The sequence below is a fragment of the Marmota monax genome, unplaced genomic scaffold, assembly GCF_021218885.2.
Source record: "Marmota monax isolate L192 unplaced genomic scaffold, Marmota_monax_Labrador192_F-V1.1 WCK01_AAM20220418_F8-fsc00175, whole genome shotgun sequence".
NCBI classification, from domain to species: Eukaryota; Metazoa; Chordata; class Mammalia; order Rodentia; family Sciuridae; genus Marmota; species Marmota monax.
In genome coordinates this window covers 3,839,478-3,854,633 of record NW_026695246.1, presented here as the reverse complement: position 1 = coordinate 3,854,633, position 15,156 = coordinate 3,839,478, and the positions used below count along the sequence as shown (strand labels likewise).

The 15,156-nt window shown below is 36.4% G+C and overlaps 1 protein-coding gene across 5 annotated transcripts in view; it reads right to left on the bottom strand.

The window, feature by feature from the left end:
- Positions 1-1,649: 1,649 nt before the first annotated feature.
- Positions 1,650-15,156, bottom strand: part of Sptssb (serine palmitoyltransferase small subunit B) — a 28,919-nt gene continuing 15,412 nt past the window's right edge. For 2 of the 5 annotated variants that reach the window (XM_058578281.1, XM_046422984.2), the window contains one exon: positions 1,650-2,371. In XM_058578281.1, coding sequence (XP_058434264.1) covers positions 2,109-2,339 — 231 coding nt within the window. In that variant the 5' untranslated portion in view covers positions 2,340-2,371 and the 3' untranslated portion in view covers positions 1,650-2,108. Of the gene's footprint in view, positions 2,372-7,729; positions 7,943-9,147; positions 9,193-9,965; positions 15,075-15,156 lie in introns of those variants that run through there. The other 3 variants (XM_046422985.2, XM_058578282.1, XR_009226489.1) reach the window with 3 other exon arrangements.

The following is a 15,156-nucleotide window of genomic DNA, read 5'->3' as shown; positions in this document are numbered from 1 at the left end:
TTTATTATTTTTGATTGCTCTGAAGTGATGTTTGCCTTCAAAGTGACATCCCGGGGCAGTGCTTTGCCATAATCTTTTATTAACCTTAACTGTGTCTCTTCATGTTTATTTTAACTCTCTTATTTTTAGAAGGAGGATTTGGAGAAGGTCAATGCAGTGTCTTTGTGACTGAATTCCAAAAGGAGTTAGCAGGGGTCCACGTATATAAGGGTGTTGGATCATTGTGAACTGGGAATGCATCCAAGTTCATGCTCAACTGAGAATCCTCTGTTAAATATTTAAAAGTGAAAACAGTCTTTCAAAGTAGGCATGTGGGTCTGGGAAGCATAAAAATGGGTGAACACAGTACTCGGGTAGAATAGCAAAGGTGTCAGTTGGAGAGCAGGCTTGTTGTTCTTCCAATCTTGACTGTCTCTTCATGCTCTTACCCTTCTTACTTGGTGGAATTCTGCTTTCTGACATATTGGTGAATCCTGTCCCATCAGCTTTCATGTTGTTCTCCCATGGGCTTTCATGTGGCAATTATTGGCACAGTCCAGTGTGGACCTGACCTGGATTTGCATCCTTGCTTTCGTGCTAGTGACTAACTGACCTTGAACAAGAAATGTAACTTTTCTAAGCGCCTACTACCTGTAGTAGGGAGACATTAATGCTACCTTAAGATGTAAAAGGGGTCCAGCATGACAAGTCCTTTGGTAATGGTACTCTACCATTTAAATCAGCTGCCATATTGGATTAGCAAGAAATAAATTGGGGAGATAACTGTGTCCCATTTAGTGCAATTTGAGAGGAAAAAAAAATCTGCAGTGGACAGTTTACTTATAAAATTAAGCTTAATTTTATTTTGCAAAAAACAAGAAATGCATATTCAGTTATGATTTCTCTTTAAAACACGTGTTTGCTTTTTTACTAACATGCAAGTTAATTTGGCATGCTAATCATCTTTCTTTTTAGCTTTCCTTGGAATTTTTTTTCCCAGCACAAACAAGGGTGCAAATATTGTCAAAAATCTATTTACATTTTTACCTTCCAGAATTACTAACATTAATATTTATTGGGAGGAAAGAAAAGCAGCAAGGCTTGGTCTTTGGCATTAACATTTGATTCAGCAATATAATTAAAAACTTATATTTGCTTTTAAAATACACATTTTTGAAGGAAATTTAATAAATCTTGTTTCTGCTCTACAAAGGAGCCACTACATCAAAGCATTTAACTGGAGCTGTCGAGTTCCTGCTGGTGGAATATTACTTCCAGCCTATTTATTAGCTTTTCTTCCTGTAGCTCCACACATGCCTTTTTTTTTTCTTCCAGTGAGTGAAAGCACAGAAAAGAAAATAATTTCTTTTCTCTTTACTCCCCAGCATCATGCAAGACAAGGGACATCAAAAGTCTTAATATCTGCATTATCTGAATTTACTTTGATTATATTTTGTTTCTTACACTTAATATGATTATGTATTATAATACTTACTTGTTTATTTAAAATCAACATTGTTGATTTCAAACTGACTTTTAGAGACATTTGAAATAATTCATGAACCATTCTGAAAGAAAATAATTGCCTCCAGCCTATTCTTTTGCATTTGAAGTAAAAGAATTTCAGGTATTAGCAGTTTACTAGAAAATACAACTTTAGGGAGTCCATATAATTTATTCACATCTTTTTATACATTGTAAACAAGGATAGGATACTTTTGAGAGTAGCCTATGAAGGTTTTTTTCTTGTAATATATCTTTCAGCATAGGATAGGTATTAAGGGATCATTTTAAGTATGATTATGGTAAATCTCTTATGAACATATTTTCCAGGAAGATTTTATATGAAATTGTCCTGATTTAAAAACAAATTCCAAAGTCATAGATTTGCATTGAGTGAACATGGTATATGAGGTAAAGGCATCATATTTTGTATGGCCTGATGCACAATGTAGTATGTGCAAAAAGAAACTAGAGACATCCATCTCAAACTCCAGGCAGGACACAAGAGTGCATAGAGAAGAGTGATTTTTCAGGTCAGAGAGTGAAAGATGACACAGTAGTCACCTAAATCAACACGTTATAAGCAACATAAATGAGCAATGCCATTTCACAGAATGCAAAAGAGATCAATTAGAAATTGTACTGTGATAGCCACATATTTTTGAGAAAAATTCCCAAGCCAGGCGAATGTGGATTGGGATGAAGACATAGGCAGTGTATACCACCATAGCAAAGATGGTTAGTAAGATGGTATTGAGCATAGATCGCTCCCAGGGCTCCAAGACAGCACAGCAGCTAATGATTTGGTATTGATAGTAGAGCCAGGAGAAATACTCCTTCACACGCCTGAAATCCATGGCCGGCTCCTTCAAGCTGCAGAAAGTCTGTCCTGTTGAAGAAGATAACAGAGTAGAAGAAAAATGAAATAAGGAACAAAACACAGATTATCCTTAAATTTTCATAATCTTGACAGGTTAAAATCAAAGAATGTTAAGGATCACTGAATGGATTATTAACATGAACATTACATAGAAATAATACTTAACATATTGATAATAGAAAATAATTATCACTACCAAAAATTATTACTAAAATATTATTAGTGAATTGTTAGTAAAACTCTCATGGTAACCATCCCTGAAAATTAAGGTCAACCACATTTTCTTTAGCTGTGTACACAAAGAGAGATAAATGTGAACTTTTCTGTTTCCAACCACATATATCTGGCAGAAGACTTAAGGAATAGTGTGCAGAAAAGTTAATATGGCAAACCTGGGGCTGCTATCTTCAGAAGGGCCTGCGTACAATTTTGGCCCTTGGCTTGCATCTGAGAACTTGGCTTTTTGGAATGTTCTTTCTATTCTATAAAAATACTAAACTTTAAAAACCATGTAATTTGTAGTGAATACCCACAGTATTCTGGTAGTCTGAAATTTTGAAAATTTCTAGGCAAAGGATGACCACATTGCCAGCCCCAATAGAATCCTTGGGCGCTGAGCATAGCTTCCCTGGGCAAAAACATGGCATATACAGATGCTTTTCAAGCAATGGAGTTACATCCCAATAAACATATTTTAAGTTGAAAGTATGGTAAGTTAAAAAATGCATTTAATATACATAATCTATCGACCATCAAAGCTTAGCAACATAATACATAATCAAGTACAGTTGTCTATCTTCATAATCATGTGGCTGACAGGGATCTGTAGCGCACTGCTGTAGTCCAGCCTCACCAGGGTGTATATTGTGCCATGTATTATTGGCTCAGGAAAGGAACAAAATACAAAATTAAATGTATATTTTATATGAAGGTTCTATTGCTTTTACACCATCATAACCATTAAAAAATCCTAAGTAGAACCACAGTAGGTTGGAGATGAAGGAGGTATTACCACACATTTTTGCTAGTACAGAAGGGAACATATTCATGGGAGTGTCAGATCCTGTTGATCCTGTTGTGTATGTTTTTGCTGTGTATCTTGGATGAATCTTTATGGTGATTTGCTGAATATATGAGTGGTCTGGGTAACACCCCAAACAAATGGAAGGCCCAAAGGATACCTTCAGATGATCATTGGTTTGGAGCACAGAACTTATCAAAACTAGTTTTATAAACATGTTTTTCTGGCTTTCAGATAGCACCACAGTTATAACCACATGTAAAACTTTACAGAAAGAAGAGCTCCTACTGTTTCTTGAAAAGATCCCTTGGATGATTTTACAGACCTGTATAGACACGGGAGTGGGTACCTATAGGAAATAGGCTCATTCCTGTGCCTCTTCTGCTTATTCTTAAGAAAGTACCACATCATCAAAGTCTGCTTTGATAACTTTTACTATCTTATTCACAGGTAAAAATTTTGAGGATGATTTCTATTTTCTGGCCTGAAAATATCTCCTTTTCCTTTCTTTCTCTCTTTTTTCTTTTTTTTCTTCCCTCCCTCCCCAACCCTTCTCTTCCTTTTTTTTTTTTCTCTCCCCTCACCCTTTTGGTACTGGGATTAAACCCAGGGGTGTTTAACCACCAAGCAACAATACCAGTAAACTCCTCACCCTTTTTCTTTTAGACAGGTTCTCACTAAGTTGTTTAGGGCTTGGCTAAGTTGCTGAGGCTGGCCTTGAACTTGTGATCCTCCTGCCTCCGCCTCCCCAGTTGCTGGGATTTCAGTCATGTACCACCATGCCCAGCATTTTTTTAACCCTCTTTTGAGTAAAAGCAAGATGCTTTTGCTAAGACTGTGAACTTTTCAGGCTATAGGGAGATACTGATCCTTGTACACTGGACCTTGGACAATTTCTGGCATAAAGAGGTCATCAGTAAATATTTCCTGAATGAATAAAAAAAATAAGTGAATGAGAAGTAATCAATTTAAAAATAACCATAGAACTATGTCCCAATGTAAGTGGGACATAGTTAGCTATTATTGATTTTAATATGGCTTAGCTTTGATGAGAAGTAATATATTTGATAAAGGATCATTTCCACAAAAACTTAAAATGGAAAGTCCATGTGTGATGAGGTCATAGTTATCTGTAATAATGGCCAAAATTATCCAGATAAATGGATAATTTTTTACTTTTCTTTGAAAAGAAAAGTCAGTCTCCCATTTTTCTTAGAAGTCAGGCGTGAGAACTAAGCAATTAGATTTAAATGCAGGTGATCTTGGGAAGATATTACTGCTAATGTTCTTTTTTCCTCCCAATTCTGACTGCAGAGAAGAAGCAAAAGTGAATAGGGTTAGGTCTGAAAGAAAATGAGTGACAGAAGGAGGGTGTCTTCATCTGTTTGTGTTGTTATAATACAGACTCTCACAGTTCTAGAGGGTGGGTAGCCCAAGATGTAGGTGCTAGCAGGTTTGGTGTCTGGTGAGGACCCTGTATCTGCTTCCAGGATGGTGCCTTGAAGGCCATGTTCTTACATGGAAGAGAGGATGGAAGGGCAAAAGCTGAATGATGTGTGAAGCCTTTTTTTTTTTTTTTTTTAAATAAAAGCCTATACCTTGTTCACAAAGGAGGAGTCCTCAGGAACACCTACAGGCCTTCCCTCAATACTACTTCATTGGTGATCAAGCTTCAACATGAATTTCAGAAGAGATACAAACATTCAAACTGTACCAGAGTGGTTATTTTTAATAAGTGGCATTATCCCAGCCACTGAGATTTCCCACATTATAGAATGAAACAGTAAATATCAGTAAATATCAGGAGTTATCATTATTTGAGCTTTTAGGCTGCCTGTAAGACATCTTATTCATGACTACCCATATTGGCTTTCTTCTAATTATTCAGAGTTCGAGGCAGTGCCAGGTAGCTGATCAGGAGCCTGGAGTCTAGTCTGTTGATTAGGTATCTAGTGCCAGGATGTGCTAGATGAAGGTGCATTACTCAGAGTCAACTGTGTACTGAGAATCAGTTTAAAATATTCTTAATACTCTTTTCAATTTTATAATGAGATAATTCTGCTCATTTAGAAATGCCATTCACCTTTTCTCTTTATATTATAGTTTTTTAAAGTGCATTAATTAATCTTCTGGTGATTGCTTTCTCTTTTAAAATTAATTCCTTGCTTGGGCAGTCTTGGTGGTTATTGATTACAATCTGTGAGAGACCCTGAGCCAGAGATATCCAGCTAAGCTGCATCCAGATTCTTGAGCCATAGAATCTGTGAGGAAAACCAATGTTTATTTGTAAAATTCTGGAAGGTAATCAATCAATTAATCAATCACTCAAAGAAATTACCAATAAAAAGCATAGAAACATATATTACACCAAAGAAGAAGACATAGTAAGACCTTGGTCACAAATACTCCAAATCAGCTATGATCTGAAATACGGTCATTTCAAATACATTTTCATACTGCTAACAATTTAAGGAGTTAAGATTTAATTTTTTTTCCCTAGACTGTTTCCACAATCTGTCATTTCTTAGCCCTCTGAGCAGTCAGCTCTGACATGGGAAAAGTGCTTTTATTGTCAACTCTCACTTTAATCTCATGAAGTCTAAAAGTCATTCCACAAAAAACATTGATTGTCCCCCTTTCTTTGATTCTGTTTCCCCCTATTGATTATAAGCAATTTTAAAGATTGTTTATTCATTGTTTCTTATGATGAAAAGGTGAGAAGACAGAGAGAGTTCGATATTATTGGTAGGCCATCTGGTACAATCTATTGTTAGAATGTGCCCTATTTTTAGATTCTACATTTGCTTAGGTAATATAATTCTTCTTCCTTGTGAGTCCATTTTATTAACCCCTTATGGGACTATATGCATGATTTAAAAAAAACACTTTAGACAATTTTATGAATAACATGGGTAGGAGAATTCATTTTTCATTGAACAAACACCATTTTGGTATAACTATGTGCTTCTGGATAGTAATGGTCCCAGAAGGACTCTGTTCCAAAAAGCATTGCAGGCAGGAAATGCTGTTCTGGAACACATAACAAGCAATGAATGAAGGGCCAGGAATGAGCAATAAATAGAGGCAAAGAAGATAGAAAATGCTAAGAAGGACGTTGGGAAAAGAGGCTGAATTTAGGCAAATAACTTGATTAAATGTAGGCAACCTAGAACCAGATGAGAGCAAACGTCTTAGTCTGGAGTTTTCACAATGAAATGTTAAATTTGCTTACCTACTTCTTTAAAGACTTAATGCCATATCCCAGTGAAGGGCTTGAAATATTTACTTTATTCAAGCACACCATGAATCTCCTTGTTTTTAGCTATGTGCTTTTTAAAAAATGATTTACCATGTTTGGAAATATTCTTTAAAATATTTCCTCTAAACTGGATGACTTTTAAAACCCACTTAGACCTTTAATGAGGTTGTACATTCAAAAGTGGCACTGCCTAAGCAGGTGGTGGCATGTCTTTGTGGGTGCAGTGCCTGGGATGCACTCTAATATGGTTTTGACTCTGACATGCTGAATTATTTGATGATACCTGCTTTAGACTGAATGTTTTCCCCCCAATACTTGAAATCTTGAAATCCTAACCCCCCAAATGATAGTACTAGGAGATGGGGCCTCAGGAAAATGATTAGGTTGTTACTGCAGAGCCCTCATGAATGGAATTAGTGCCCTTATAAAAGAGATCCCAGAGAGCTCTCTTGCTCCATCTGCTTCATGAGGACACAGGGAGCGAATACAGCTGTCTGTGAACTAGGAAGATGCCCTCACTAGACACTGACTCTTTGGGAGCCTCAGTCTTGGATTCCACAGCCTTGAGAGCCATGAAAAGTGAAATCCTATTGTAGATGAGCCGCCTAGAACATTATATTGATATAGCTGCCAGAATAGACTCAAACAACATTCTCTGGTAAAGAGGAGGGCAGTAGATTTTAAAAGGGGTCATCATACTGCCGCCTGGGCTTCTCAGGAGGCCCTGTTGAAACACAAAGCAGTTGAAGCTCCCAGTAAGAACTGGGGAGGGGAGTCACACAAAGTCATCACTGTTACCTGGAGTGAACAGATTGTCAAGCAGGGAGAAAAGCCCTCTCTGAGCCTTTTTTTTTTTTTTTTTTTTAAATCATGAGAAAGTCTTCTTCAGACAGGACTAGAGCAGTATACATTTCAACATTACCTAGAGGATTCGATTGATCAGAATCTCCCTAATGAATAATAAAACACAATTTACATTTTCATCGGATTACTTGTAGTTTAGAAAGCATTTCTATTTTACTTGCAAAGCCCAGAGTATGTATTTGGGAATAAAGATAGTGATTCAAATTCTGACTCCTTTACTTACTGGCTATGTGTTCTTGGGCCAGTTATTTAATTGTCCTTGGCCTCGATTTCCTCACCTGTAAAATGGAAATAATAATCCCTATTGCTTAGGGCTGCTGTGAGAAACAGCAATAATGCAAATACAGCATCAATCCCAGGGACTCAAATGTGGAAGAAATGCTTAGATAGGGAGACAGAATCTAACTATAAGAAGACTTTCCTTTCTCCTCTATTTCCATTTATCCATTGAAAATAATTATTCAGCATGCTGGAAGTTGCTTTCAGAATATTCCACTGAATTTTTTATGGAAATTGCACTGAATATTCCATGGTGAACAAGACAGGCATGGCCATTCCATGGTCTAGTCTACCAATACATAGTTCAAATAATACTTAGCTCCTGTACTGGGTAGCTAAAATGGAATCTTAGAGTGCTAGTGGACTGTAGAGATCCCTTAAGGTGAATCACTCATTTTAAAGAAAAGGACCAAGCTTGTGAGTTACTATTAGATTGATATTAAATTGATTGACATTAGTTTGTCAAGACAAATTCCAGTTATTGACCCATGGATTGGCATGGATTTATATACCATAAATTAACAATGAAATAAGAAGTAGAAATTTCAATGAAGATTTTCTGTGTTCTTCTCAAAGCCAAGCAAAGACAAGGGACCTGGGTGTGAAGGATATCAGGGAGGCCTCAGTCCCATCCTCTCTCAGTTTCCCCAGACCCTATCCTTTCCTTACATAAGATTCTTTTTTTTTTTCTGACATTGGATAGTTCAGATTCTGTTCTAGCAACTGAGGGTTTGAATGATCACTTAATGTAATTGGGAACCAGTAAAACCTAAGGTTCTTATTGGTAATGTACTCATGAGCATGGATGAAAGAACCATAGCCAGACTACAGGAAAGAGAGGGAGGATTGTTAAGAATCAGAGTGAGGGACTGGCTTCTAAAAAGAATTCACTGAATGAACAGGGACACTAGAAAATAATCAAGGACTTTGAAGTCCCCTAAGAGATCATTGCATAATTGAATGAAGAATTAATTGCTCTCTTACTCTCTCTCTTTTTAAAATTTGTAATGTTACTACCCTTTGATCAATAGGTGAAGATTCTTTTTTATTACTATAGTTATGTGCAGTGAGGAAGGAGATAAAGTTTCATCTCTCTTCCAGACTGAAAGTGAGAAGACCTGGGATACTTGATTCAGGGGCAGGACTCCCTTCTGGCTGAATGGATAAGAAAATAAACAAGTACAACAATTATAAAAATGCAGGTGGTAACATGAGCTGTGAGGGGAGCTTGCAAGAGAAGTGGTGTCTGGGCTTGCTCACAAAGTTTATTGTTGTTTTCTGCTCTGGGGAATAGGAGTGGTAGGAAGTTAGGTAATTGTGATGCAAGATGAGTTGCCAGTAATTTAGGATGGTGGCATCTACCTTGGGAGTATTGTAGAAGAAGTGATCTTGCAGCTCCTCCTTTGCCTAAAAAAAAAAAAAAAAAAGGAGTACTTCACATTATTAGACTTTTTCTGTCAGGGATTTCCTTTTCTAAAAATTAGGTTCCCTCCTGGGTTAAAAAAAAAAGGGGGGGCAGGGGGCTAACATGTTTTAGGTGACATTTACTTATACAACATTAGAATCAGGAACTAAAAAATGAGGACCAGCAATTAATTTGTGGCTAACTCTTTCCCAACTCATTTTGAAATTCTGTATCAATTACCCAGCTGTTTCTGTGCTTCACATTCAGAAGTTGAAATCTGAGAAGTGAGTGATAAAAGTTTTCTGCCTATTGAGGAGATGCTTTCTCTAAATAAAGAGACTATGCTTGTATTCAGAAGTAGCTTTCTTTGAAAAGAACTCAGTATAACTTATGCAAATACAAGCCTTCCTTTAGTTAAGTAATTCACTTATTAAAAGGAAAAAGAAAAAAGAAAAAAAAGAATGGCAGTGATTTCCTTCTGAATAGTACAGTACAGAACAGGAAGATAAAGAAGAGTAAGTTTACAATGAAGATGAATAAGAACTGCTCAGTTGTTTTAGGTCAGCCTCAGCAGTGATTGCTCACATTGGTAGTATGTATCCATGATGTAATCTCATGAAAATGGCTTCCTACCTCTGTAGTCTTCCTGTAAATAACCCACAGGACTAATCATAAAAAATAAATAAATAAATAAATAAATTCCAGAAGAAGATACATGACCAGCACTCCTCAAAATTCTCAGTCATCAAAAACAAAAAACAACCCCCCCCCCAAAAAAAAAGTGTGAAAAATGGTCACAGCTCAGAGGAGCTCAAGGAAATGTAATGACTAATTGTAATGTGGTGCCCCAGATGGAGTCCTGCATCAGAAAAATGATATTAGGTAAAAACTAAGGAAATCTGAGTAAAGTAGGGAATTTAGTTAATAATAGTGTATCACTATTGTCTCATCAGTTGTAACAAATATGTCATACTGAGGTAAGATTTGAATAGGGGAAATTAGGTTCAGGATATGTGGGAATTCTCTGTAGCATCATCTTGATTTTTCTGAAAATTGTTCTAAAAAATTAAGTCTATTTTAAAATTTCAAAGAAAAAGAATTAGGAAGTTCTTGAAAGGTCTGGAGTTATCTTTGTTCTAAACTCTAGTGAATTTTGCTTATGTTAGTTATCTTTGCCTTATGAAAATCTTTTCCCAATAACTCTTGTATGTAGGTTAAACAATTCCTCCTACAAGGGACTGGCTTTAAACATTTTAAAATACAATAGGAAAAAATACAGTTTGCATTGTGATCCAGTGTACGTACATGATCATGTAACTGAAACAAACACTCTCCAAATAATACTATCTTTGAGATGGATGCTGATATTTTATGTTCTATTCTCTTCTATTATATTATTATAGTATATTCTACCCTATTCTGTTATTCTCTCTTTTCATTAAAAACATCCCAGTTGTGATATACCACATAGATTTCTTAGCTCACTGATTGCAACTTACAATTGGAAAACTATTTTAAGGGCTTAACTCAAGGGCTAGCTTCTCTAAGATATCTCTGTACTGTTCAATAGAGCAGCCACTAGGCACATGTGGAAATTTAAATTTCAAGTGCACATGTGACATGTGGCTACCATATTGAATAGCATTTATGTAGAATATCTCCATTACTGCAGAAAGTTTTATTGTACTTTACTGCAGAATCTCTCCATCTCTTGGGCTAATGAAACAGCTTACCAACTTGTCTCCCTTTGAGATTACAATCTTCCATGCTGCTGTTATAATTAACTTTCTAAACATAGAGTTCATTTCTCTGCTTGAAAACCTCCAATGGTTCGCTATTCTTATGAAATGAAACATTTAAGGCCCTGCACAGTTTGATTCCTTCACCTCTCCAGCTTCGTCTCTCAACTCTCCTGCTAAATACCATTGATTCTAAGTCTTCCATGTTTTAGTTCACACTCTTTTCTTTCCTAGAAATTCTCTTGTGCCCCTTCTCTGCCAAATAAAATCCTATATATTTTCAAGGCCCACTTCTTATATTGTCTCTACTGTGAATGATTCTCTGAAGACCTTCCCTGTCTGCCAAAGAAATATATTGCTTTCTACGTGTTACCATTGTAGCAACATTTCAACACTATACTGTATTAAAATTAGCTAAGTACAACCGATTTCCCCACTAGCCTGTGAGGTCTGAACATGTGGAATGTGTAGCATTTAACTCTTTATCTGCAGTGCCTGGCAGGTAAGTTGGTTGATTGACTGACTGAATAACCAAAAATTGTAAGGTTATTGAGGGCAGAACCACACTTGGGCTTATTTAATATTTACTCAGGATGATGGGGGAACTCATACAAGTTATTTATGAATTCACATTGCCTGCTTTCAGGCAATGAGTTTAGACAGATTATTTTCTGCAAATTCTGTACCATCTGTCTTTTTGAAGGATGGAAGAGAGACAGTACTATTTTTTTTTAAGAAATATATAACAAATGCTTTTTTAGTTTCTCATAATGTTAAAAGTTCATGGACTCTGTGGAGAATAAGAAACACATGTGAGGTGGATTTAAACCCCTCTAATGTGGTTTTTACAAGTGCTTATCGTAACTGAGTAATAATTTAAGATTAGCAGGTAGAAAGTGGTTCTAAAGGAAGTAATCCCAGGCTGGAGCACTAGGAGAATTGAACACATTGCAGCTTTCTCATCTCATAATGTATCTTTGTAAGAATTAGGCACAACAGGAGCTTGCTGGTTTTTTAGTGTCTGTACATCTGGCTCTAATTTTTCTGTTGGTGACCCCAATGTTTTTGATGTCCTACAGAAAGTTCCATATTTCATCCTTCCTAATATTTTCTTGGAATTCCCTTTCCAGGTTAGGATGCTCTCCAGCCTTCCTTTGGCAACTAGTTTCTCATGTTGACAGAAGAGTGAATACTTGAAGTCGGACTAGAGAGCTAAAAAGACAAATTAAATTTGTGATGATCAAAGCCAAGAAAGAAAATTAAACAACCATGGGGCAATTAAGGGACTTTCTTTACGCTTTCAGGAGGAGTGGGATAATTCTATGGATTCTCCAGAGAGGAAGAAACCATTGTAAGTCAAAGGTATGTATTGCTTTTAGGCAACTCAATTACTCTAATTAAATTTTGTAACCTTGTACTTAAAAGTGAGTTGCTATTATTAGAAGTGAGTTCATTATTAGTAAAATAATATATTAAAAGGAAAAAAAAATTACCAACAATGTAGCCAAGCTGGTACAGAGTGTTTTGTGGCATATGAACTAAACTTATTGCCTCTAATTTTCATTAACACTAATAAAAGCAGAATAGAAAACAGGGTTTTCCAGTCAATCAAGGGATGCCATTATGTGATAAGACCAGTGTTGAGTATTTCAACACAGACTTTGGTTTTTGGCATACTCTGGCAGACTCCAGAGGAATTTATGAATGAAGGATTTCTGGCTAGGAAACAAAATTTGGAATTTGACTTTAATGATTATAATAATTTAGGACTTACTAAATTCAACTGTTCTGTTTTAATGTTATGTTGTTTTCAAAAGGTTTGTTTTGAAGCTAAAATGAGTAGCAAGTATATAAAGACTGAGATGTTATGAATGGAAAGAGAATTTTGTAATGGGATGGAGGACAATAGAGTTTGTCTTGTTTCTGATGTCCTTTCATATAATGGCATAGAAACAAGGCAGTGTCCTTGTTTCCTTCTGAAAGTACTGGAATGGAGGGTGGGCATCTGGGCAAAGGTTTAGCTACAATGTGTGTCTTAAGACAATCTTCTTGATTACAATTAAAAAAACTGTTATTCTATGGGGCTGGGTTGTGGCTCAGTGGTAGCGTGCTCACCTAGCATGCATGAGGCACTGGGATCGATCTTCAGCACCACATAAATACAAAATAATGTGTCTGCCTAAAACTAAAGATACATAAATAAATAAATGTTAAAAAAACCTGTTATTCTATAAAGAAGGAAAGAGGAAAGTGTATAACTTCTGAGTAACTTTTCATTTCTGAAGACATTGTGTCCAAAGGTGCCAAATTGCTTTTAGAGGTAAAACAATGAACAAAACTACAATACTATCATGAATTTAAGTCACTTGAAGTTATTTTTGAAAAGTCATTAAATCCAAATTCAGAGTAGCATAATTGTAGTAGTCAAAAGGTGGAAGCAACACAAATATCCTCCATCTAATGAATCAATAAAGGATGAGATTACACACACACACACACACACACAGAGAAATATTATTCATCCTTGAAAAAGAAGGAAATTCCATCACATGTTACAACATGGATGAATCTTGTTGAAGTGAAATAAACTACTCCACAAAAGAAAAATGCTATGTGACTTTACTTTCATGAGGTATCGAGAGTTGCTAAACTCATGGAAACAGAAAGTAGAATGGTGGTTACCTGGGGCTGAGTTTGGGGAAATATAGAGTTGTCATTTAATAGGATGGAATTTGGGTTCTGCACAACGATGAAGTTCTAGAGACTGGTTGCACAGCAATGTGAATATACTTAACACTCCTGAACTGTACACCTGGAGATGGTTAAGATGGCAAATTTTATGCTATATGTTTTTTTTTAAATGTCAATGAATAAATCCTAACATCAAGAAGGCCAGAAATTTAAAAATAAACTTTAAAATAGTCTGAACAACATTTCAAAAAAAGAATCATGAACATTGAGAGTCTCAAGCTGAAGTGGAGCATTACTACTTTAATGAAATCACGTGGATATGCCATCCACAGCTGACTAAACACTCCCAAAGTCTTCAAATAATAATAGTTGTCAAGTCCCAATTGGAGTTCCTTTCTTGGCTGTCAGAAGGTGATGAAAACTCAAAACTGTAAAACTCCATAGAACCTTCTGAGAAGAGTTGACATGTTTACGTTTATTTTTGGCATAAGAGAAATTTTAGTAACTTTATCTCCTACAGTACTTGTGGGAATTGTACATCCTAAAATAGGCTTCTCTGCTTTTGCAAAGAGGGTTCCTCAGATCTCAACACCTAGAGCACTTAGCTTTCAGCTCAAGCTATTGTCCATCCTACTATCCTCGAAAATCCATCACCAGCTGAGCGTCAGGACACTTCTGCCCTTTTCTTCTCTTCCCCAGCTCTTCCATTGCCATCAAACCCAGACTTACGTCAAGAACCCAGTTACTGTTTGTTTCCAAGGACTCTGTCTGTCTTAGTAGCTAGAAACTTGACCATGAAAAATAAAGCCTTTACCTCATTCTTACCAATCATTATTACACTTGAGGACTCTTCAGAAGCTGAACGCTTATCCAAGGAACAATTTGAGGGTGAAGGTACATTGCTGCAATATCGATTTGTCAAGAGTATAACCACTCAACACTAGTTCCAAGAGTTCTGCCAAAGGGAAACTGATTGTGTAGGTAGCTGGTCAGTTGAAGGCTTTCCAGTAAGATTTTCTATACTTATAGTGTGTTTTCTTTGCACATTTTTTTTCAGAGGTAATACTGAACAGGTGTGCTTATAAAACATTTTTTATTTTTGCTTTCTGGTCTCTTTCCCCACCCCTCTCTTCCCCTGCTTCTTCTTTTGGCTTCTTTATTTCTTATTACACAGTCTGGAAAGCTTTGGAGAATGAGTTCAGCGATTTTCTTATTATGGTGGACAGCAACATTGAATTTTCATAGATTTGATTTTTTGCGCCAGTAATGATGTACCTGCTGCCCTCACACTGCCCTTGGTGACCCAAGTTTGCATCTCAGTTGTTACTGCTTTTTAGAAAGTAGAGTAATAAATGGAAAGCCAGGCTGACTCCAAAGGTCATGGTGATAGACACAGTGCTGTTGAGGTGCTTTCTCAGCCAATCCCCAGATAGTTCCTGGTTACATTGGTGACACTGTGGGGTGAAGGTGAGAAGGGAAAAAGACAGGAATTTATAGATAAGACCAAAACATCTTGCTGCTTTTAGACAACAGAAT